Consider the following 23,073-nt stretch of genomic DNA (forward strand, 5'->3'; position numbering starts at 1 on the left):
GGGAAGACCCTCAATGAGATGGATTGACACAGTGGCTGCAATGATGGGTTCAAACGCAATGACTGTGACGATGGCGCAGGCCAGGCAGTGTTTCATCATGTTGTACACAGGGTTGCTGTGAGTCGAAACTGACTTGATGGCACCTAACAGAAGCAGAGCACCAGGTCTTTTTTCTGTGGAGCTGATGGGAGTGTTCCAATTACCAACCTTTTAGTTAGCAGCTGAGTGCGTAACTGTTCATGCCACCAGTGCTCCTAAATCCATCACCTGACTTTTTCCTTCTTTGTTCAGGGTGCTGCTGAAGAATACTGTACAACTATGTAGACCATGGTTCCAATTTCTGTAGGAATCTCACTGCTGCAGGGTAGTCCTACATGTGCCTGGTCTATACTCCTTCCCATTGTCCTCATGCCCATCTTTACATCTTTCCTCAAGGTTCCCTACCTAGCACTTCCTCATTCACAAATGGAAAAAAAAAAAATCATCATGTGAAAATTCCCTTAGTGTCCTGCAATCTCTCCCATTTTTCCTTCACTTGTGATTATAATTGCCTCTTCTCTCACCTGGTCAAAACCCTCCCTCCACCAATTATTCCCTTGCATGGGTATCTTTGATCTCTCCTTCTCCAGGAGGCTTTTCCTCCTCTAAACATAAAGAAGTCTCTCACCTGAAATAAACAAACACAAAACCCTATCTTAATCCCCTAACTTCCTTCCACTCCTGTTCTCCCTCTCATTCTATTCTAGTACCTTATCAGTGTCCTTAAAAATTTCTTAGTTCTATAATCCAAAGGATCCTTCTGAGGCATTTCCTACCTGAAATCTGTCTTATCTGACATATGTGACCATTCCCTTCTTAAAATACTCCCCTCCTTTTAATTACAGTTCTCTACCCTTTCCTTTCACTTTTCTCACTGTTACTTTTTAGTATTTCTCAGGGGCTGCCCAGCCTGCCCTGTATGTACTGTGCCCCACAAGAATTAATTTTGCTCTCTTCTCTTTTTCAGTCTTTATCATTGTTTTTCAATATTATTGGTATTTGGAGCAAAGCAGTTCTTTATCATCATATATTGTAGGACATTTAACATTCCTGGCCCTAGATTCCAAATACTAGTCGTTTCCTTCAATCAACATGGCAACCAAAAAAAACTCTCCTACCAACTTCCAAATGCTCCTAGGGGCCATACTGGCAAGTTGAAAATCACTACTATCCATACACTTCTAAGTGACTCCTTCTACACCCAGGAATACAATTCTGATGACTCTCACATCTGTCCCTCTCTCTTTAGTCCAGATCTCTCTTCTGGGTATCTCAAACTCAATTTATTTTCTTCTTTCCCAAATATACCCTGCATCTTCCAATATGTTCTATTTCTATGAACACTACTATCATCCAATCAGAAATCAAATTAAAAAATGTAGGAGTAAACCTAGACTCTTACTCCCTCAAGTTTTACATTTACTTGTACACCAAGACTCCTCACCTCTATATGAGTAAGTTTTAAATATTCTTTTCTTCATATTTACCGAAAATGTCTCAGTTCTTGCTTAGGCAACTGAAACCCTACTTTGCTATATATAATATACCCTTTATTAATGCTGTAAGAATGATATTTCTAGAATATAAATCTCATCATGTCACTTTCAGTTTAAAACCTTTCAGTGGCTTCCCACCAAAAGTCATCAGGGTTTGTCATCAGCTTCATTTCTTTCAACTCTCCCCACAAAGAGGACATACTCTAGTCATATTGTAGTCCTTATATTTTCCACAGTAGGTGATACTTGCATTTGAACTTGTTTTCTTTTCTCTATATCCTTCTTTTCTTTTTCACCATCTACCTACTACTATTGTTAATTCTTCAAAACTTAGGTCAATTCTCGACAACAAAAAATAAATAAAAAACAAACAAACAACAGAAGATTAGGCAACACCCTGTGGCCTACATCAAAGTTGCTCCTTCAGAAGTTCACCTACCTACCCACCACCATCTTTAGTGATAGCTGTGACCTGCCTAGTTCCATCATATTTGGAGTCTGCAGCCCCTAATCAGAAGAAAGGGTATGGAATAGCAACTGTCACCCTCTCCAAAGGAAACTCAGAGCTCACTTTCTTTTTTTTAGTCTTCCCCTAGCTACTGGGCCTATTGAGAGTAAAACTTAAAACTGATTTTCTCATTTTTATTCTTTGTAAAAATTTTCATCCAGACATAGCTTAAATAAGCCTATTGAAAGAAAAATCTGATCAATGACTCATCTAGAGCTGAAAAGTTTTATTAAGAAAACTGGTCTCAAACAGGGAGCACCCCAAAATGAAAATGGCAAGAAAAAAAAAAAAGAAGACAAAGTTCAACCTCACTCCTTCCTCCTCTTCCACTTCTCACCTTTGTCTCAGAGATGAGTTAAGGGCTTATTTACTGTGCATTTCTCACACATATTTTAATCATGATTCTTATTATACTACTGTCATTTTAACACAAATTTAGAGGCAGTATAACTTATTTATGCTATAAACATTTGTAGTTTGCATGACACTTATGCTATCAACTATGCTTATAGATTAAGAGCTGAGATTTTACAGTCTACATAGCAATTTTAGCTCTGCCACTTGTCAGCTGTGGGGTAGAGAAAGTTATTTAACTTCTCTGTGGCTCAGTTTCTTCACCTATTAAGTAGGGACCGTAACTGTTCTCCTTTATAGAGCTGTTCTGAGGATTAAGTAAATCAGCAGATGTTAAAGCACTTAGAACAGTGGTTTCATGAACAGCTAGTAGACTTTCTCAGAGTAGAGTAAATCAGTTCCTCAGTCCCTTAACAGTAGAAGTGACCAGTGTGACATTAACTCCAGATTATTCTGAAATGTACTGTTGCTGCTGAATGCCATCACTAGTTAAAGAAATGTGGACTCACAGAATAATTCTGACTGCTTCAGAGTTTGGGACTTCTCAGGAGCCCCCTCCCCTCAATTTCTTAGCTATGAAACTCAATGTAAATTGGAAAATGTAAGAGAACTTGCTATTTCCTGAGCTCTACCCCTTTATCCCTTACAGGTTAACTGGAAACATGGGCACTTCATGTCTAAGAGATCTATCTTGGACTCAAACATTTTCATTAATGATTGTGCCTGGCATAAAACACAAGAAAAAATAAAAGACAGAGACAAATGTATATATACATTTTATCAAATTACCCAGCTGAAGATACAGATCACATTTAAACTTTTAGTTGCCGTAGCAGATACAGTGATACTAGACTAGGAACACTCACCATATAGAAGGAAGCATGGAATTTTGAAGTACATAAGTGCGATCCAAAAACAAGAAAATACTTCTAATCATGATCTATAAATTAGAGAAGAAAACAAGTTTATACATATTTTTAAAACAAATATTTAAGATTAGACCTTTTGACGATAACTATGCTAGTCATGTCAAATCTAACTATACTTATACCTGTCTCTTGATGCAAAGATGCTGCCCACCAAGGCCCTCATCTGTGATAATTTTTAAAATTTAATCTTTCCCCTTGCTATACTTATACTTTTTTATCATCTTTTTTATCCAGCAACCCTGACTTTAGAGATTTTAAAGCATTTAGCTGAAAGTACATCTTTTTAATTTTGGCTATTTCCTGACTGATGTGGTATATCTTAGATTGGTGGTGCTTTAAACTCTTTAAAAATCAGTTCCTGTTACATTATTGTGAGATTCTTGGCCATTTAAATATACTTGACTGTATTTTGCAAGGTTATCTGTATTTGTATTAAATAGTGAGGAATAAAGTTGCTCTTTTCATCATGCTACCACAGTACCCTGTAACCTTGTAATATTTCCATCATTGAACTTATTACACCTTACTGAATAGATCTGCTTATACATGTAAACAAAATCTTCCCAACAAGATATTCAATAACTGGATCACAAAGACGTATTTATCTCTTTCCAGTATCTACACCAAGCTCACATTCACTGTCTCCTACTTGCCTCATTTATAAAACAAAATAATGTAACCTACTTAGGAAAGTTAGGAGTTCTGGTGGTGTAGAAGACGGGCAGTTCAAACTCACCAGCCACTCCTCAGAAGGAAGACTGGGCAATCTACTTCCATAGAGATACCACCTTGGAAACCCAAGGAGGGTTGCTATGAGTCAGAATCAACTCAATGGCAGTGAATTTGGTTTTTTTTTTTTTGGTTTTAGGAAAGCTACACCTTTTCTCTCACTTGTAATTAACTGCCAGACTGCACTAAAACTCTGTATACATAAAATCAAATTATAATCAATACATCTATAAAGTCCAAGACTTTATAGTTAAGGCTTTCAAGTTCAGACTTGATTATCAGGAGTAACTAGGATTAGGAACAATTTGGAGAGACCTATTCCAGAATTTATAGACACTCTCAGATAAAGTTTGTGCTTCACTGTCACCCTGTCAACTCCCTGATTGGTTTGAAAGCCAAGTGATTAGCCAGCCTTACTCAGGAACAGCAAGCAAAGGAATTCACCTTCCCTGCTTTGCTTGATACTTTGCTGTTTAACTCTATCAGAGTTAGATGACTGCATTTGATTTATAATAGAATGCTGAACAGAAATTCCATGTCTCAGCTCACATCTGGCCAAAGGTAGGCAAGGGAAGATGGATGCAAATATGTTTTGATTAAAAAACAAAACAAAACAAACAAACAAAAACCTGACAGATGAATTAAGAGAATACATACTTCTGGCTATTTTAATCTCCTTCCTGTCTAGCTATACTTTAATAAGACAAAGACGAGATACTTAAGTAAGAATAGAAATAATAGCAGTATCGATTAAAATTCAGGGAGTGATTGTCCCATATATACAACCAGTATTAATGAAAAAATTAATAAGCTTACCATTTGTCTGCAATGATCTTGCCAGCATGTGTTAATCTTTTTTAAAAACAAGACACTATCTAATGAGTCTGTGCAGAACCTGCTAAGGAAAACTTTAAAAACACTGTCCATTTAGTTATTGCAATTTTAATTCTCCTCAACTCCATACAATACTAGACATCATTTAGTAATCAGAATATCAAAAGACCAGAAACTTAAAAGCCATAAAAGTATTGTTTTATTAATTTTCATATCTCATTACTTTAGTTGTATTTAAACCCTACCTATACTCACCTTTCATTCCCTCGAATGTAATTCTTTCATCTCTTATTACTCTCTCTCTGAGCCCTCTTTCCAGTTTCCCTTTCTTCTCTTATTACTTACTTCACTGCCAGATTACTTTCATATCCCTGCCAGTTGCAACTACCAACCAGGTCACTAAGCTCCATGGATTTGGGTGGCTGGACTGGACTAAAAGCTCTACTCTGCAAGGAGCATATACTAAATGCAATCCCATATCTGAGTTCTTGAAGACTGTAAACAGCTTGGTGGTTGTCTCAATAGTTAGTAAGCAGACTGACTATTAGTAGCAGAGGGAAGACTGGCAACAGGAAAGGGCTAGGTTATAGAGAAAAATGGCTGATGTTTATCCTGTAGCCCAGATGAAGCTGATGTCTTACAAAACTAAGATGCAATCTCATTTACATACCAAATTATGGACACTCTAAGCTTGACTCTTTGACTACATATTTAAAGAAAGGCTCAAAATGTGATTTATAGGAAAAAAGCAGCTAGACTATGGACTCCTAAAGTAAGTGAGCACTATCTTAACAAGTTTATGAAAAGCTGAATAATCGACTTCCATAAACTGCTTTATGATTTACAAGTACTTTTCACATTTATTCTCATGTAATCTTTCCAACCTTTTTGCAGATGGACAAAATACTTTGCTGAACTGGAAAGAACAGTGATTATCTAGGTTTAAATCCTGGCTCTACCACTTATTAGCTAAATGACATGGGACAAGTTAGTTAACTTCCTTAGGCCTTAGTTTCTTCATGTGTAGAAGAATACCACTGCACCTCAGGGCTGTGTGACATTACATATGAAATTCTTGGTATACAGAAGAGAGGAAAAAAAATACATCAGAGTCCAGAGTACTAATGTGTATAAATTAGACAAGTGTTGGAGTCTTCAGTTGGCAAAGAGGACATGGATAATAATAGGACAGAAACCAGATAGGACTTTAAGAAGGGAACAAAAGAAACATAAGAGAATAGTTAAGGGAACAAAGAGGATATCTGTATCCTATCTGGGTGGTACAATGGTTAAATGGCTGGCTGCTGAGACGTTAGTGGTTTGAACCTACCCAGTGGTTCCACTGAAGAAAGACCTGGCAAACTGTATCCATAAAGATTAAAGCCCAGAAAACCCTATGAGGCAGATATTCTGTCACATGGGGTCGTTATGAGTAAAAAAATGACTTGATGGAACCTAACAACATCATACTAATAAGTGGAGACAACCATAACCACAATTGTCCTGGAAAACACTATTTCTGAGTCTTTGGCGCAGCCTCAGGAAGCACTGCCAATTGCATAACAGATAGTCATAGGAAAGACCTAACATTTTGATGGTTAACAAATTATTCTAGAAAAACTAATGGCAAACTGTATTAAGGAACCTTGCATGAACAATCTGGCAAAACAAAAATCAGTTAAGAGGCATCAAACTCAACTGGTGTAACATACTACACAAAAACAGTTGAACAATCTACTTTGGTGAGTAGTGACTAGGATCTTAAAAGCTTGCAAACAGCCATTTAGGATGCAACAACTGGTTTCTACTCATCTAGAGTGAAGAAAAGTGAAGAAAATCAAAGATACATGGAAGTAAATAGTTCAAGGGACTAGTGGACCATGCGAACCTCAGCTTACATGCCCCTGAGACCAAAAGAACTAGATGGTGGCTGACTACCACTCCCAACCACTCAGAAAGGAATCAAAATAGGAGATCCTGGGAGAAAAATGTGGAACAAATTTCAAGGTCATAAAAAATGCCAGGCTTACTGCTCTAACATAGACTGGTGAAACCTGAGACTATGGCCCCTAATCACCTTTTGGGCCTGGAACTGAACTCACTCCCATGGCTTTCACGCAAACAGAAAGAAAGATGTATAAGATGAACATTTACACCAGGTAGGTATATTCCCAGGAGCTCTGGTAGTATAGTGCCTAAGGCACTTGATTGTGAACCAGAAGGCTGGCAGTTCAAACCCAACAGCCACTCCTTGGAAAGAAGGTTGAGCAATCTATTTCTATAGTGATACCACCTCAGAAACCCAAGGAGGGGTTGCTATGTGTTAGGTCTGACTCGATGGCACGTAACAACAACAGGTATATTCCTTAGAATAATCAATCATGGGAGATAAGAAGGGCAGGATTTGCACAGGGAGATAGTTCAGAGGCATGAATACACAGGAAAGAAAGACACAAGGAAAAGGTAACAACTGGGAAGAAATGGGAAGATAGCTGTTACATTGTGGAGATTGCAATCAAAGTCATAAAACAAAATGTGTATGAACTGTTGAACGGGAAATGAATTTGCTCTGTAAACTTTCACCCAAATCACAGTTAAAAACAAACAAACAAACAAACAAAAAATAATCAAGAGGAGATTTAGACAAGGCTACAGCTAATGTTTAAGCCTGGATGGACATAATCTAGGTTAATCTTGAGATGACACAACAGTAATTCAAAAGTTCTGACTCTAGTCTAAAAAACCCATGAAGGCAGAAGAAACTATACCCACTTTGTTCACCTCTGAACTAGCACTAACACAGGGCAATTTACTAGTTGTTTTGCCTTGGGCCTTAGTTTCTTCATCTAGAAAATGCAGCTAATAAAGGTAGCTACAACTTAGAATGGGGACACTGGCAGTTCAGTAGCAGAATTTTTGCTTTCTATGTGAGAGACTTGGATTCAATTCCTGGCCAGTGCACCTTATGCACAGCTAGCACCTGTCTGTCAATGGGGACTTCAGTGTTGCTATAATGTCAACAAGTTTCTGCACAGCTTCCAGACTAAGACAAACTAGGGAAAAAAACCTGATAATCCACTTCAGAAAAATGAGCCAATAAAAGCCCTATGTGTTACAACGGTCTGATCAGTAACTGATCATGGGAAATGATGCAGGACCAGGCAGCATTTCATTTCATTGGACACAGGGACTGCCGTGAGTCAGAGATGAACTTGACAGCAGCGAACACCACCACAACTCAAAAGTCTTGTGAGAAGTAAATAAGTTACCTACTGCCTGGCAAGTGCTCCATAAATGTTAATTGCACATTTGGTCACATGATTAACGATATATAGGGTCTTTATAAAGAAGCTTGAAACCCACTGTCATCATTATAAATTATAAAGATGTGCTTACAAAAGTAAATAGGGAACTTCATGATTTCCATGATAATCACAAGAGCTTCTTTGTTTACTTATGTATGATTTCATTCTGTAGACTGCTTTTTATTATGATTATATAATTGGTGTCTTACCACCACCTAGCATTTCTGTGGCTAATTAAGCCTTCAACATCACAACACTGAATCTGTGAAGAATGACTAAGTTTTGCTTATTATTTAAAGATTTAGATTCTGAAGAGTTCGGTCTGATATTTTAGAAAAACACACCATACCACCCAATCTAGTTATACAGCATGCATTTATTTCTCCAATATGTGATGACCAATTCAGCAGTGGCTACTTCTGGATGAGGTGTGTACGTGTGTGCATGTGAAGGATCAATAGCAAATAATTTATTCTGAAAAGGGTAGACAAACACAGAATTTATCAAATAAAGGAACATGTGAACAAATATGGTAACCTAAGAAGGTAAAAGTAGACACTCAATTTCACATAAGCCCTTTTTCTACTTGGATACTTGATCAGTTTAATCTACAGAGAGATTCCTGAAGCCTTCTTCAGTTCTTCATCATTGGTTTCAACATCAGGATACTATCAAAATATAGTCGATAGCATTCCTTGAATCTTAGAAAGTACAGTTATAGGAGTATAGAATATCTCAGAGGCAAAAGAAATCTAAATGTACTTAGCTTGGAATGTCCTTTGCCAAGTGAGTGATTGGGTATCTCCAATAGCGTTAACACTGCCAATTATAAGACTGCGCTAAATTACAACTCTCTTCATTAGCAAAAATGAGCTCCTTTAGGGTAGGAATTACATCATTCATCTTATATCCCTGGTATATAGCACAAAGTCTGGCACAAACATTCTTTAATATATATTGAATGAATGTATGAATGTAGCTCAAATGCTTTTGTAATCTGTCATTTCCCCAGTATTCTCATTCCATTATTATACTTTATTTAAGAGTTTGTTTACATTCAACGTTACATGTACATTTAGTTTCACTCCCCATTTACCATGCCCAACCTTAACCCAGTCTCTTCCCCTCCCTGCCCATTAACCCTCCCCCTGTGCCCTTCAGTTATGCACTCCTGTTTGTTCTGCATTTTCTCAGTGTGAATGCTGGCCCTCTGGTGCCCCGTGGTCTACTGCTCTGAAGGATGTATTACCATAGGATATGTGGGTGCATCATCCTGGGTTGAGTGGTCTGAGTGTACATCTTGATAACTACTGGGCTGAGAGCCAGCCCCTTGGAGTGAGTTTTATTCCAGGCACAGAATGTATTCCAGGGCTATAGTATTGGGGGTCTCATCAGACTCCATCTGACTAGTAATTCTGGTCATTACTGAGTTTTTGGATTTTGTTCCACATTTTTCCTCTCACTCTATCTAGGATCTCCAAAATTGATCCTTTCCTGAGTGGCTGGCATTGGTAGCCAGGCACCATCTAATTCTTCTGGTCTCAAGGGCCATCGTGTCCTATGGCTGATTGCTTCCAAATGCCTTTGTTTTTTTGCACTCTTCTTCACTTCCAACGCTAGGAGACCATTAGCTACTGCATCTTAGATGGCCACTTGAAAGCTTTTAAGACCCCAGTTGCTACTCACCAATGTAGGATGCGGAATAAGGCTTTTATGTATTTTGTTGTGCCAGTTGAGTCTGGTGTCCCCCAGTACTATGGTCCTAGACAGCAGAACTATTGGCTTTCTCTCCCATAGTGTCTGGGTGTCTGTGAGAGATTACTCTGTGTCTGTCTTCTATTATTTCTGTAAGGATTGCAAGTATTTTGTTATCACTGGTGTCTGTGCAAGATTAGCATCAGCTGAATCAATCCTTGGTCTAGAGCATACTTCTGTTCACTAACCCCCATCTGATCCTCTCAGGTCCATTATACTTTCTTTACAAACCCAAATGCCACCTCAAACTTCTTTCTTTAAGCTCTTATCCCTGAATTTCCACACCATTACTCTGTTGGTTCTCCTTCTAACACTTGTTCTCTTTTTTTTCCTACCCCTAACACACTGAAGTCACCAGTATTCTATCCTCCGCCATCTTCTCTTATCGCTCTACCCATTTCTCCTGGGCAATCACATCCATGTCTACAACCATCTGATCTGAGTTCTAACTGCATAAAAGACATTTCCTCATCTTCTTCCAACTCAATCTGTCTAAATACAAAGTAATTTCCTCTTCCTCTGTCCCTAATCCTTTTTTCCCACTTTCCTCATTTGGCTATTGAGCATAACCATTTGCCCCACCTCTACGCTCTAATCCTCTTTCCTCAACATACACCACAATCAAATCATCTCTAAACTTTGGTTTTAAACTTGCCATCTTTTCTATCTTCCTTGCTACTGCCTTAGTTCCACCTCATCATATCTTTCCAAACCAAACCAAACCCACTTCTGTCAAATTGATTCTGACTCATAGTGACCCCCATTGATTTCCAAGGTGATAAACCTTTACAGAAGTAGATTGCCCAGTCTTGCTTCAGTGGAGTGGCTGGTGGGTTTGAACTACTAACCTTCTGGTCAGCAGTCAGATGCCTTAGGCACTGTATTACCAGAGCTCCTTCATCACGTCTTTAGGATATTATTCCAATTCAGTGGTTTCCTAACTGGCCTCACTGTCTAGTTAATTACCCACTGTAGCCCACATACTGTATGCATTACATATTTAAAAAAAAAAGGCAATGCTATCATTTTATAAAACAAAACCCATGCCATTCTCCTGCCTAAAAACCTCAGCTGATTCTCTACTGTCAGATAAAATCCTTAGTTTAACAAAGGCCCCTTCATAATTCAGCACCAAATGTTTTTTAGTTTTCCCATGTTAGAGGTCCCCTATCAGTGGCAAACCTCCCTATTCCCAATAATATATCTTACTTTTCTGCTTAATAATTTTTCCTGTCTCATTATCATGACTTTTCACATGCTATCCCTTTGTCTGGAATACCTTTGTCTCCTATGCCACTTAGTCGACTAACTCTTAATTCATCCCTGCAAGATCATCTCTTCAGTGGAATGCTCTCACTTGCCCAGACAGAACTGGCTGCTCTTTCTTTACGTCACAGTAGCTTTTAATCTTCCAAAACCCTAACTATATTATTTCATAAATGTTTATGTTTCTGCCAACCTATAAGCCTTTAAGGTTGAAAAAGCTAGAATCCCATTTTATTCATATTTATTTTTCTCAGGGCCTAACATTATACCTGGGAGCTCTGGTAGCATAGTACCTGAGACACTTGACTGCTAACCAGAAGGCTGGCAGTTCAAACCCACCAGCCACTCATCGGAAGGATGGGGCAATCTACTTCCGTAGTGATACTGCCTTGGAAACCCAAGGAGGGGTCGCTATGAGTCAGGTCTGACTCGACGGCACATAACAACATTATACCTGGCACACTGTAGATACTTAAAAAATATATGCTGTCTTTAAAAAATGCTGTGATAACTTTGGTCTATTTTATCTGACCATTCTGTCAAAGTTACCTTCCTAAAATACAAATCTAATTATATTAGCTTCGTGCTTAAAAAAGTGGTAAGAACTCTCAGAAGATCATATGATTTAGGTGCAATTCCTCAATAGTGTTTTAAAACCTGTTGCTGTTGAGTCGATTCTGTCTCATAGCCACCCTACAGAACAGAGTAGAACTGCTCTATATGGTTTCCAAGGCTGTAATCTTTACAGTGGTGCAGTGGTTAAGGCATTCATTCAGCTGCTATCCTAAAGGTTGGCAGTTTGACTCCACCAGCTGCTCTGTGGGAAAAAGATGAGGCAATCTGCTCCTGTAAAGATTTACAGCCTGGGAAACCCTATGGAGCAGTTCTGCTGTCCTATACAGTTGTTATGAGTTGTAATTGACTCAATGGCAGTGAGTGTTTTTAGTGGGATATCTTTATGAAAGCAGACTATACCACATCTTTCTCCCACAGAGCAGCCGGTAGTTCAACCCACAAACTTTTTTGTTTAGGAGCCACAAGGTTAACCACTGCACTACCAGGGCTCCTTGCCTTTCAGGCTTCTGTCCTATAATTAATAATGTATACAAAGATTTAAAAATTCAAGCTGCAACTTAACATTACAATTTCACATTTCAATAATCCTTGCAAGTGTCTGTCCTGCCAAACCACTCGTATGTTTTTAGGAAAACCTCTTTCATATTCAGTTTCTGATACCCAAAAAATCCTCATTCACCCTCTTTATCTGGTTATTTCCTACCCATCCTTCAAGATGTAATTAAAATGTCACTTCCTCTGTAAAACTTTGTCCCAAATGCTTTATATACTATAATTCTTGTCCTTTAATATTTAACTAAAGATGCCTTGCAACTAAAAAAAAAAAAAAATTTAATATGGTTGTTGTTGTTAGTTGCTATTCAGTTGATTCCAACTCATGGAAACCCCATGTGTACAGAGTAGAACTGCTTCATAGGGTTTTCAAGGCTGTGACCTTTTGGAAGCAGATTGTCCAGCCTGTGTTCCAAGGTGCCCATAGATGGGTTTAAACTACTAACTTTTCAGCCAGTAGTCGAGCAATTAACCATTTGCATCATCCAGATTTTTTTTTTTTATTAAACAAATAGAAACCTTTATAATCTTGGTTTCTGCACAGCATCCAGATAATTTCCATCACAGAACTATGAGAACTTGGAGGGTAGTGTAGAAATCATGTACGTCCCCATAATTTTTTTTCTTCTGTTTTCATGTACTAGTGCTAGTGAAGTGGATAGCAAATAAGTACTTTCCAAATGTACTTTTTAATGAGTAAATTGTACAATCTACAGAGTAGGATAAACTGGCAGGAGAATAACTTGATTAGGGAATCAAAAAGTACATCCCTAGTTTTCAAGTAAATTGGGAAAACTAGATTAGCATCAAATAATAACAGTTCACTCTTAAGTGTTCCTCCTTTTCAGACAGAAGGCTTGGGAATCTGTTGATAACTTCCTATGAGACTGAAAGTGAGACTACCTTTTGTGTGTGTGTGAAAATATTTATTTATTTTTGCAGTGTTCTCTCCCCTCCCACCCCTGGTAACCAACAAACAAAGTTACCTTCCATATATAAATCTTTCCTTGACTTTTTACAATAATGAACTAATATATGTCCTTCTGTGATTTGACTTATTTCACTCAGCATAATGTCTTCCAAGTTCATCCATGTTACGCGGTGTTTTGTAGAGTCTACATTATTCTTTAGTGTTGTATAGTATTCCATTGTGTGTATGTACCATAGGTTGCTTATCCATTCTTCTGTTGATGGGCACCTAGGCTGTTTCCATCCTTTTGCTATTGTGATAGTGCTGTGATGAACATCAGCATACCTATATCTATTCTTATCCTGGCTCTCATAAAAGTGAGACTACTTTTAAGATAATTAACATCATGGTCATGGATTCCTGGAACTGTTACCTACTTCTTTCCCAGGCAAGGGCCTTTGGTGGTAAGCACTTGGCTACCAACTGAAAGATCACTGGTTTGAACCCATTAGCTGCTAGATGGGAGAAAAATGAGGCAGTCTGCTTCCTTAAAGATTACAGCCTTGGAAATCCTATGGAGAAGTTCTACTCTGTTCTATAGGGTTGCCATAAGTCGAAACTGGCAATGGGTTTGGTTTGGTTTTTGGTTTTCTTTCCCAGGGGATTACTGTGCTGTTTACTGAGATTATGAGCCACAGCTTCTGTGTATCTTCAGAGTATACTGGTTAGGTATACTACACATATACCAGTTTCCAAAACTGTTGAGTGTGGTCACTGCTATCTTGAATAGCCTTGTAATCTTTAGCACAGTTTCAGCAGAAGATATTGTAGAGGTATATTTACTGGTGCCAATACAACAGAACTAGAATTGACTTCAGGCACTCATTTACAAAGAAAACTGCAAATGTTGTCTTAAATTGAGTAATCTCACTCCAGACCACCTGAAATTCATTTTCATGCAAATAATGAAGAACCTCAATGCTAGGAAATATGAACTGCTGTGACAGTTCTGAGATTTCATTTCAATGACTTTAGAATGCAATGGTTTCTCAAAGTGAGAGATGGGCAAGCGTTGATAGCACTCCTTGAGCTGGAAGAGAACTGAGAAATGAGCAGGTTCCAACCACTTAATTTTACAAATGAAGCTACTGAGGCCCAGAAAAGTTCAGTTATAAGCAGATTTTCTGCAATTATACAACCCATTTTATAATCCCTACACAATGAGATGTGTGTGGCTACAGTAATGGAGGCTGCTAAGGAACTAGATTGAGGCTAGACAATAAAGGATTTTGTACTGGATGCTGAAGAGCTTAGGGCTTCCCTAGTAGACATCTGAGTCATAGATAGCAGGATGGCAAACTTCTAAGATGGCCCACAACAAGATCCCTGCCCCCTTGTGTACATGCCTTGTGTAATTACTGGACTGAACAGGATGGATTAATTACTCTCTTAATTAGGTTACATTATGTAAGACTGTCTTAGCAGACCAGGCAGGAAGATTCTCCTGCTATCCCAGAAGAAAGCAAACAGTTTCCTTGTGAGAGGAAGTAGCCAAATGGCAAGGACCTAAGGGCAGCTGGGAATGACCCCAATCTACAGCCAGAATGAAAACAGAGACCTAGACCTACAATAACAAGGAACTAAATTCTGCCAACAAACTGAATGAGCTTGGAAGGGAATCCTAAGCTTCAGATGTGATCAAAGCCCTGCTGACACTCTGATTTCAGCCTGTGAGACCATGAGCAAAGAACCCAGCTGAGAGATAATAAAAGTATGATGTTGTAAGCCTGTAAGTTTGTGGTAGTAAGTTTGTGGTAATTTGTTATACATTATAGAAAACTAAACTTTAAGACATATTTCAGAAATCATTCTGAATACTTCAACCTGAACTACTAAATGGACACTGTTTCAGATCAGCAAAGTAACTCAAATGGAAAAAACTTCATGTACAAATCTATTATATTAAGTCATATGAAACAAACTTTTTATTTTAGTAATAAAGGGCCATTTTAAAAAGCTGTTGTTTTAATATTAAGGATATTCATTAGTTCTTTACCTGCAAATATTTGGTTTCAAAAGGTTCAGGTAATTAGAAACTTTATGAGCCAAAAAAGGATATTCTCTAAACTGAAGAATTTGTGCTTGAACATGATCTTCACAAACCTGACGTAGCTGTTTGTAGAGTGTTGGGGAAACTTTGTGAGAACAGAGATTTTCAACAGCCTAAAAATAAAAGGAATAAATTCATTATTCAGTATGAATAACAAATTAGTTCTTTTAAAAAAAAGAAACAAAAAAAATTTATATAGTTATAATAGAAAGGCAAAACCCCCAAAACAGTACTTATCTCAATTAAAAATAAATTGTTTATTCTGTTCCAGATTACAGCAATTACTGCTCAACACTGGAATCCAGTAATAGTTTGGTTAAAAAGGTATATAACATAATACAGAGACACAGATTCAACTGCCTATCTACAATACCTACTGTGTTATGCAATGTACTTGCACCATTTTTAAGCATCTCAAAGTATTGGCACAGTGTCTAAGGCATATGACTGTTAACCAGAAGGTTGGTGGTTCAAACCCACCAGCCACTCCATGGAAGGAAAATGGGGCTATCTGCTTCCATAAAGATTTACTGCCTCAGAAACCCGATGGGAGTTGCTATGAGTCGGAATCAACTCAATGGGAGTAGGTTTGGTTTGGAATAGCTTCTAAGCCTGGCTGCACATCACAATCACAAGTAAGATCTTTAGAACATTTAGTTCCATGGTCTTATTTCTGGATAACCAAAAAAACCAAACTCACTGCCATCGAGTCAATTCCAACTCATAGCGACTCCTCCTTGGGTTTCCAAGGCAGTAAATCTTTACAAAGATAGATTGCCCAGTCTTCCTTTTGCAGAGTGGCTGGTGGTTTGAACCGGCAACCTTCTGGTTAGAAGTCAAATGCCCTAGGCACTATGCCATGAGAGGGCCTTTATTTCTGCATTTTATGATTTTTTAAGTCTGAATTTGGGGGTCAGGAGAATGAGTATACGTATATGTGTGTGTCTAGTGAGCCCTAGGAGCTCTGGTGGCATAGTGCCTAAGACATCTGATGGCTAACCAGAAAGTCAGCAGTTCAAACCCACCAGCCACTCCTCAGAAGGAAGGCTGGGCAATCTACTTCCGTAGTGATACTGCCTCGGAAACCCAAGGAGGCGTCACTGTAAGTAGGATCTGACTCAACGGCAGTGCCTGACTGATAAAGCTGTGGTGGCTCAGTGGTTAAAGTGTCAACCCCAAAGTTGGTGGTTCAAATCCACCAGCCACTCTACAGGAGAAAGAAGTGGCAGTCTATTTCTGTAAAGATTTACAGCCTTGAAAACCCTATAGGACAGTTCTACTCTGTCCTATAGAGTGGCTATGAATCAGAATTGACTTGAGGACAGTGGGAGTGTGGGTCTGTGTGTATTTTTAAGTTTTTCCTGATGATTACATTATAAAATCAGAGCATAAAACACTACTTTAAAATAAAGAGTGTCTTCTCTCTCAGTGCCCACTCTCCAAAGAAGTGGAAGAGCAACAGTTCACTTTCTGTTCACTTAACTCTTAAAGTATAATAATGAAATGAAGGGAAAAAAACAAAGCTGAATACCCAAACAACATAGGCCAGGTTTTATTATTTCTTGCTTATTTTTTCCTGCAGGCTAGATGTGTAATTTGCTTAAAGCTTTGTCTTAAACTAACGAATAAACAAGTTTTTGAGGCACAACATTTTTTCTTGAAATATCTTCATCCCATAAAAGAAATGTGTATATTCTTACTAGTTATAAAATTTCCTTTCAAATATCATGTATAAAACCAGCATCTCATTCAATCCAAATACTAAACATTGTAAACAGAATTGTGGTTTTTCTACTAACTAGTTGTGAATCATTTTTAAAAAAGGTGGGGGTATACAGAATGGAAACACTTTAAATAGTCAGAATTTGACTCAATAATTATATTCCCCTGGGAAAAAACTCAACCCACTGCCACTGAGTAGATTCCAACTCATAGCAACCCCCACAGGGTTTCCAACCCTGTAAATCTTTATGGAGGTAGACTACCTCATCTTCCTCCCATTGAGCAGCTAGTAGGTTTGAACTGCTGACCTTCTGGTTAGCAGCCAAATGCCTTACCCACTAAGCCATCAAAGCTCCTCCTTGAAAAAAAGGTAATTTTTATAAAGATATACATTGTAGCAGTACTCAAAATTTCAAGATAAAAGAGAAATAATCCAAATACTTAGTATTAGGGAAATTACTATGTATTATATTAACCGAAATTAAAAATGACATGATTACTACCACATAAAACACAAGCAGGCCTTTTTACAAAGATCAAAAGAGAACGGAATGATGATAACCACAAAAATGTAAACTGTTTTCTAGTAAGTTCATTATTAACCTAATAACAGAAACATGTTTTCCCCTTCTATTTTATCTTCTCACCATCAAAATAAGATTCCTATCAACATTTTGTATTTATACCCTTCGATTCTTTTCTTTAATGCTTCAATTCCAGCATTTTTTGTATTAATCTCTTTATAGTTTAGTCAAAGATACACCATCATGTTCTCTTCTAACAAGTCCAGGATAACTTCACAACAAAGCTTTTAGCTCCAGTAGCTAATCAGTGAGCTACACAAGCATAACTATTACAAGGTAAGTTTTTTTCTTTTATATACGTGAAGATAATAAACTTTCTTTAGCAAAAATTAAAGTAAGTATATGTGTCTAAAACTCTATCTTGTTTTTGTTAGGTGCCGTCAAGTTGGCTCTACAGAGTTTCTCAAATTTATGCACCAACCACTGAAGCCAATGATGAAAAAAATTGAAGATTTTTACCAACTTCTGCAGCCTGAAATTGATGAAACATGTGATCCAGATATGTTGATTATTATTGATGATTGGAATGCAAAAGCTGGAAGTATGCTTCACCAGTAGTTGGAAAATATGGCCTTTGTGATAGAAATGACACTGGGGATTATATGATAGAATTTTGCAAGACCAATGACTTATTCCCTTTCTCAACAACATAAATGGGCTCTGTACATGTGGACCTTGCCAGATGGAATACACAGGAATCACATCAACCACATCTGTGGAAAGAGATGATGGAGAAGCTCACTATCTCTAGCATTGGAGTTTTCCATCAATCTTAGAGGTAAGTCCCTTGCCAGATATGGAATTATCAGCAAATAGGAATTTGTTGCTGTCATTTTTGCCATGTGCTTTTTCTTTGTGTCCATTTCTTTGTTCCATATAATTTTCTATGCTGAGCTCGTTTTGTTTGTGAATCATGTTATCACTTCCTTCATTGCTACTGTTTTAGTATTTGCTGAATATTTATGCTGGTCCTCTTTTTTTATTTTGATGTGAAGGTTTATCATTTTTCTTTGAGGTTACCCTGTGATTTATAGTTTTCTTCCCAAGTGTAGAACAGGCTGTTCTATCTTGTAGTTGTCTTGACTTCCCTACCATCTACAAGTTCTGTAATGACACAGATTTTTGGTTTGTAGTCCTCATTTGTCGGTTGGTGTCTCTTGTTCCCTATTTACAATCTTGTAGGCTTATCTACTTTGGACACTTCCATAGCTGGGTTGGTTTCTGGGTTATATCACCATGTGTGTTAATGGTCAGTTGTTGGCTGTTGTTGCTTCTCTGTCGAAAGGGCTCCCTTTAGCATCTCTTGTAAGGTTGGTCTGGTTTTAACAAATTCCCTTAATTGCTGCTTATCTGAAAATGTTCTAATTTCACCATCATATTTGAAGGACAGTTTTACTGGGTACATAATTCTTGTTTGGAAATTTTTCTCCTTCAGTGTTTTATATATACCATCCCACTGTCTTCTCGCCTGCATGGTTTCTGTTGAGAACTCTGAGCTTAGTCTATTGGTTGCCCCTTGTAAGTAACTTTTCGTTTTTCCCGTGCTGCTCTCATGATTCTTTCTTTGTCTTTGGTATTGGTGAGTTTGATGATGATATGTCTTATTGTTTTTCTTTGTGGTCTATCCTGTTTGGGGTTCACTGGACTTCCTAAATGGATAAATTCTCATCTTTCATCATATCAAGGAAGTTCTCCTCCAACAAATCATGGACAATTTTCTCAGTGGTTTCATTTTTCTCTTCCTGTTCTGGAATTCCAATGACACATAAGTTATTCCTTTTGATGATATCCCATATGAACCTTAAGCTTTCTTCACTTTGTTTTGATCTTTTTTTCTGACTGACCCCTTTCCAAAGAAGTATTCAGGTATTTGCCTTCAATCTCATTAATTCTATCTTCCATTGCATCAATTCTACTCATTTGCCCTCTCAATGTGTTATCTATTTTTGACAATTTAGTATTAATCTTCTGGAATTCTATCTGTAGATTTAAAATCATTTCTAATATTTCATTTGTTATTTTGTTCTTGTATTTTCTTCCAAAATCCTTCTAGGGCTTTGGCTGTGTTTTCCTTGGTCTGTCTCTCAGTCCTTTGAAGATACCTAAATATAATTCTTTTGAATTCTTTATCAGGGAGTTCCAATGCTGCATCTTCTCAGGGATGTGTTTTGGGTCTGTATCCTGGTTCCTTGTTTCTTCTGCTTTCTCTTGCTTTTTTGTGTGGATTGTGATGCTCTGTTGTCTCCGAGGCATTGTGACGTTTTTGTGTTTATATTTAATTGGTGATTATATGTTGGAGTGACTTGCCCACAATTTTCGTTTATTTTGTTTGTATGTTATCTATACAGGCAGGGTACTGTGCTGTGCTCCTCTATTCACTAGTTGACAGCACTTATACACTCACCACCTGTCTTTCTTTTGTCAGCCTCTCATATGTCCTTGCTGCCCCTGGCAAACAGAGCCTGTTCTTAGGTCCCTGGAATCCAAATAAGAATGCTATCACTTTAAAATCCAAAATGGTTGCCACTTGTAAAGATTCAAAATGGCTGTGCCCTCGGTCACTTTAAATATCCAAGATGGCTGCCACGTGTAAACAATCAAAATGGCTGTAAAAAGTCCACAGCTCAGGTTGTATCCCTCCTTGCTGTTTCCCTTCCTAGTCATAGGCCACCAGAGCAGTTGTCCCTGCAGCCCTTGGTGACCAGGACTGATCTTTAGGTCAATTCTCAGGGCCTAACACCACCTGGAAATATTCAGGTTGTTGGTCTTGTCAGAGTAGCTGATAGTCCGCAACTCCGATCATCTCTGTACTCACTGTTTTGTTCAGGTTTTTCCACTAGTTGGTGCCTAATCCACTTCTGTATAGTTCCTTTCAAAGCTCAGGGTTCCAGGATTATCTTCTGTATCTCTGTCAATTGGTTTTTCTTTTCTTTGTTGAAGAGGGTCTGTGTCACTTGTCTGCCTATCCTCTATCTTACCAGAAGTCCTCTATCAGCTTCTTAATAGTAGAGGAACCTGACTATTACAGGAACAGCACATCATAGGAACTTGCCCCACAAATAAGTTCTGAGATTTGGAAATCTGTGGAATTAATCAATTCTGATATTTAGAAATATTTTCTCTATATGTATTATCTCTCTCTTTAGTATGAGTATAATGTGCTTCCTGGGTACTCAATATTAGTGTACCACGGCCATTAAGACTTTTTTAAAAAAATCATCCCAGAGAAAAGAAATTTAATCCAATAATTGGAGACAGAGCAGAAGAAACATTTGAATTTTACTTGAATTAGGAAAAATATTTCTACTTTTGCATAAACTTAGCCAAACTGAAAAGCATAATGTGTCTGTGTAACTCCCTCAACATAGTTTCTCATTACCTTACTACTGCTTCTTAATCAGTAGATTCTGATACACCACTGCATCAAGTTCTACTTTTCGTAACAATTTGCTCTCATCTTTCAGATTATTGTCTCTATTATCACATATAAGCATATTAAAACAGACAAGTATATTAGCATCAAGTTAACTAAGTCATCACCTCTGAGTGTATGTATTTATTGCTACTTAAACAAAATACTTCCTCTAGATAAAGGTAGTAATTCCCTTTAGGTATAAAATACCAAAACAATGAAAAAGTGAACTGTGGGATAAAAAGAACTATATAACACTCATTAAATTATTATTGTGGTATATACCAATTGTAGAAGATTATCTCCATATAAAGACCCTTAGGGCTAAAGTTGAAATTAACAGAAAAAGGAAACAAACACAAAATACAAAGTCACAAAGGAAGAAGGCAAAAAAAAAAAAAAAAAAAACCCAAAAAAATTATCAAATGGATTCTGACTCATCGTGACCCTTCAGGACAGAGTAGAACTGCCCCATAGGATTTCCAAGGCTGTAAATTTTTATGGAAGCAGCTTGTCTCACCTTTTTGTCAGTAGTCAAAAAGAATCACAAAGAAGAAAAGCAAGCAAGTACTAATTCAGAAAAATAAAGTGAACAAAATCCCATTCCGTATGAGGACAGAGTTGAGCTGTTGCAAAAAAAACACTGGGTGTGGACATAAAGTAATGCAAAAACCTAAACCATTTGGTATTTTAAATACAGACTATTTTCATTTTATAGTACATGTTAAAAGGCCAGCACAGTGATATTATCATAGATAGCAGCAGTATGGGGTTAATCAAATTTCCCTCAAGAGTTATAATCCCTCATTATGCAAGAAATAATTGGGATGACAAAGTCCTTGTCAGTGATGAGTCTTTATTAAATGGTAGGCATATTTAAATTATAATCAGCTCACCACTGTGGATAAAGATGTTAATAGTGCTCTATATCCCCCTCGATTTCCTATCTATAAGAAATGAATAAATAACAACGTAAAAATTAAATTAGGACTCCAAATCTGAGTGAAAAGAGACATGATAGCAAAGATTTCTAAAGATGACAGCTTTGTTGAAAACCACTGTCTATCTACTGGCTGTATTTACCAGTAATGAGTGCATAATAGACTTCCAGTTCCAAATGCTAAAAGTAAAGCACCTAATACAAATGATAATTTTATTCAGTGACGAAATATGTTGAATTATATTTTTTATTAGACTTATTTTGTTTATATAGTCTTGTCCGTTTTTTTTCAATCAACATACCCACTGAACAGATTAACTTATTACTATCTCAGACTGTTCCACCAAACAATGTGTCTATTTGTCTACCATTTTCTGCCCCTCTTCCTTTGATTAGTTTTACCAGTCTTATCAGGACATTTAATACGTAACTCCAGTACCACTCTCTACTTGACTAAAAATTATCAATGGGTATAAGGATTTTATAGAGGAATTATTAGAGACCTCAGGAAAAATGGCGTGGCTTTTCTTAGATATTATAGATCTCTCTGATACATTTATTTTTGTTTATCTGAAATCAAGACTTTGCCTTTTTCTGCAACCTTTCTAGTACATGCAGTTGTAAGTTTTCTGTTGTTTTATTAAGTTGACAAGTAAGTAGTACTAAAACATATAGACACAAGATATACTTTCATCATTAGGTATGTCTATGAAGCGAAGAATGTACCCAAGAACATGTTTAGGGTTGGCAGAATATGGTCGTATAAGTTTATGTGTATGATCTGAATTCCCAGGTGTATAGCAGAGCTGTAGCCCCAGGGTTACAGGTGAGGAGAGACAACTCAGGGATGCCCAAAGTAGCAAGCGGGAAGAGCAGGAGAAAGGAGATTAAAAGCCAGGAAGCCAGAGAGAAGAGCAATCAGCCGAAGGGATTAGGTGAGGAGAGGCAACTCAGGCCCGCCCAGAGTAGCAGGCCGGAAGAGCAGGAGAAAGGGGATAAAAGCCAGGAACTCGGACAGAAGAGCAGTCAGCCCCAGGGTTACAGGTGAGGAG

At 37.6% G+C, this 23,073-nt stretch overlaps 1 protein-coding gene across 1 annotated transcript in view; it reads right to left on the reverse strand.

Annotated features, from left to right (window-relative positions):
• CUL4A (cullin 4A) overlaps positions 1–23,073 on the reverse strand; it is an 83,896-nt gene that overhangs the window by 47,917 nt on the left and 12,906 nt on the right. The window contains exons 3-5 of the mRNA XM_007942384.1: positions 15,373–15,476; positions 4,872–4,941; positions 3,264–3,337 (exon numbers count right to left, since the gene is read on the reverse strand). Coding sequence (XP_007940575.1) covers positions 3,264–3,337; positions 4,872–4,941; positions 15,373–15,476 — 248 coding nt within the window. The remainder of the gene's footprint in view (positions 1–3,263; positions 3,338–4,871; positions 4,942–15,372; positions 15,477–23,073) is intronic.

This window comes from Orycteropus afer, unplaced genomic scaffold (genome assembly GCF_000298275.1).
Source record: "Orycteropus afer afer isolate SDZICR_OR568_19922 unplaced genomic scaffold, OryAfe1.0 scaffold00089, whole genome shotgun sequence".
NCBI classification, from domain to species: Eukaryota; Metazoa; Chordata; class Mammalia; order Tubulidentata; family Orycteropodidae; genus Orycteropus; species Orycteropus afer.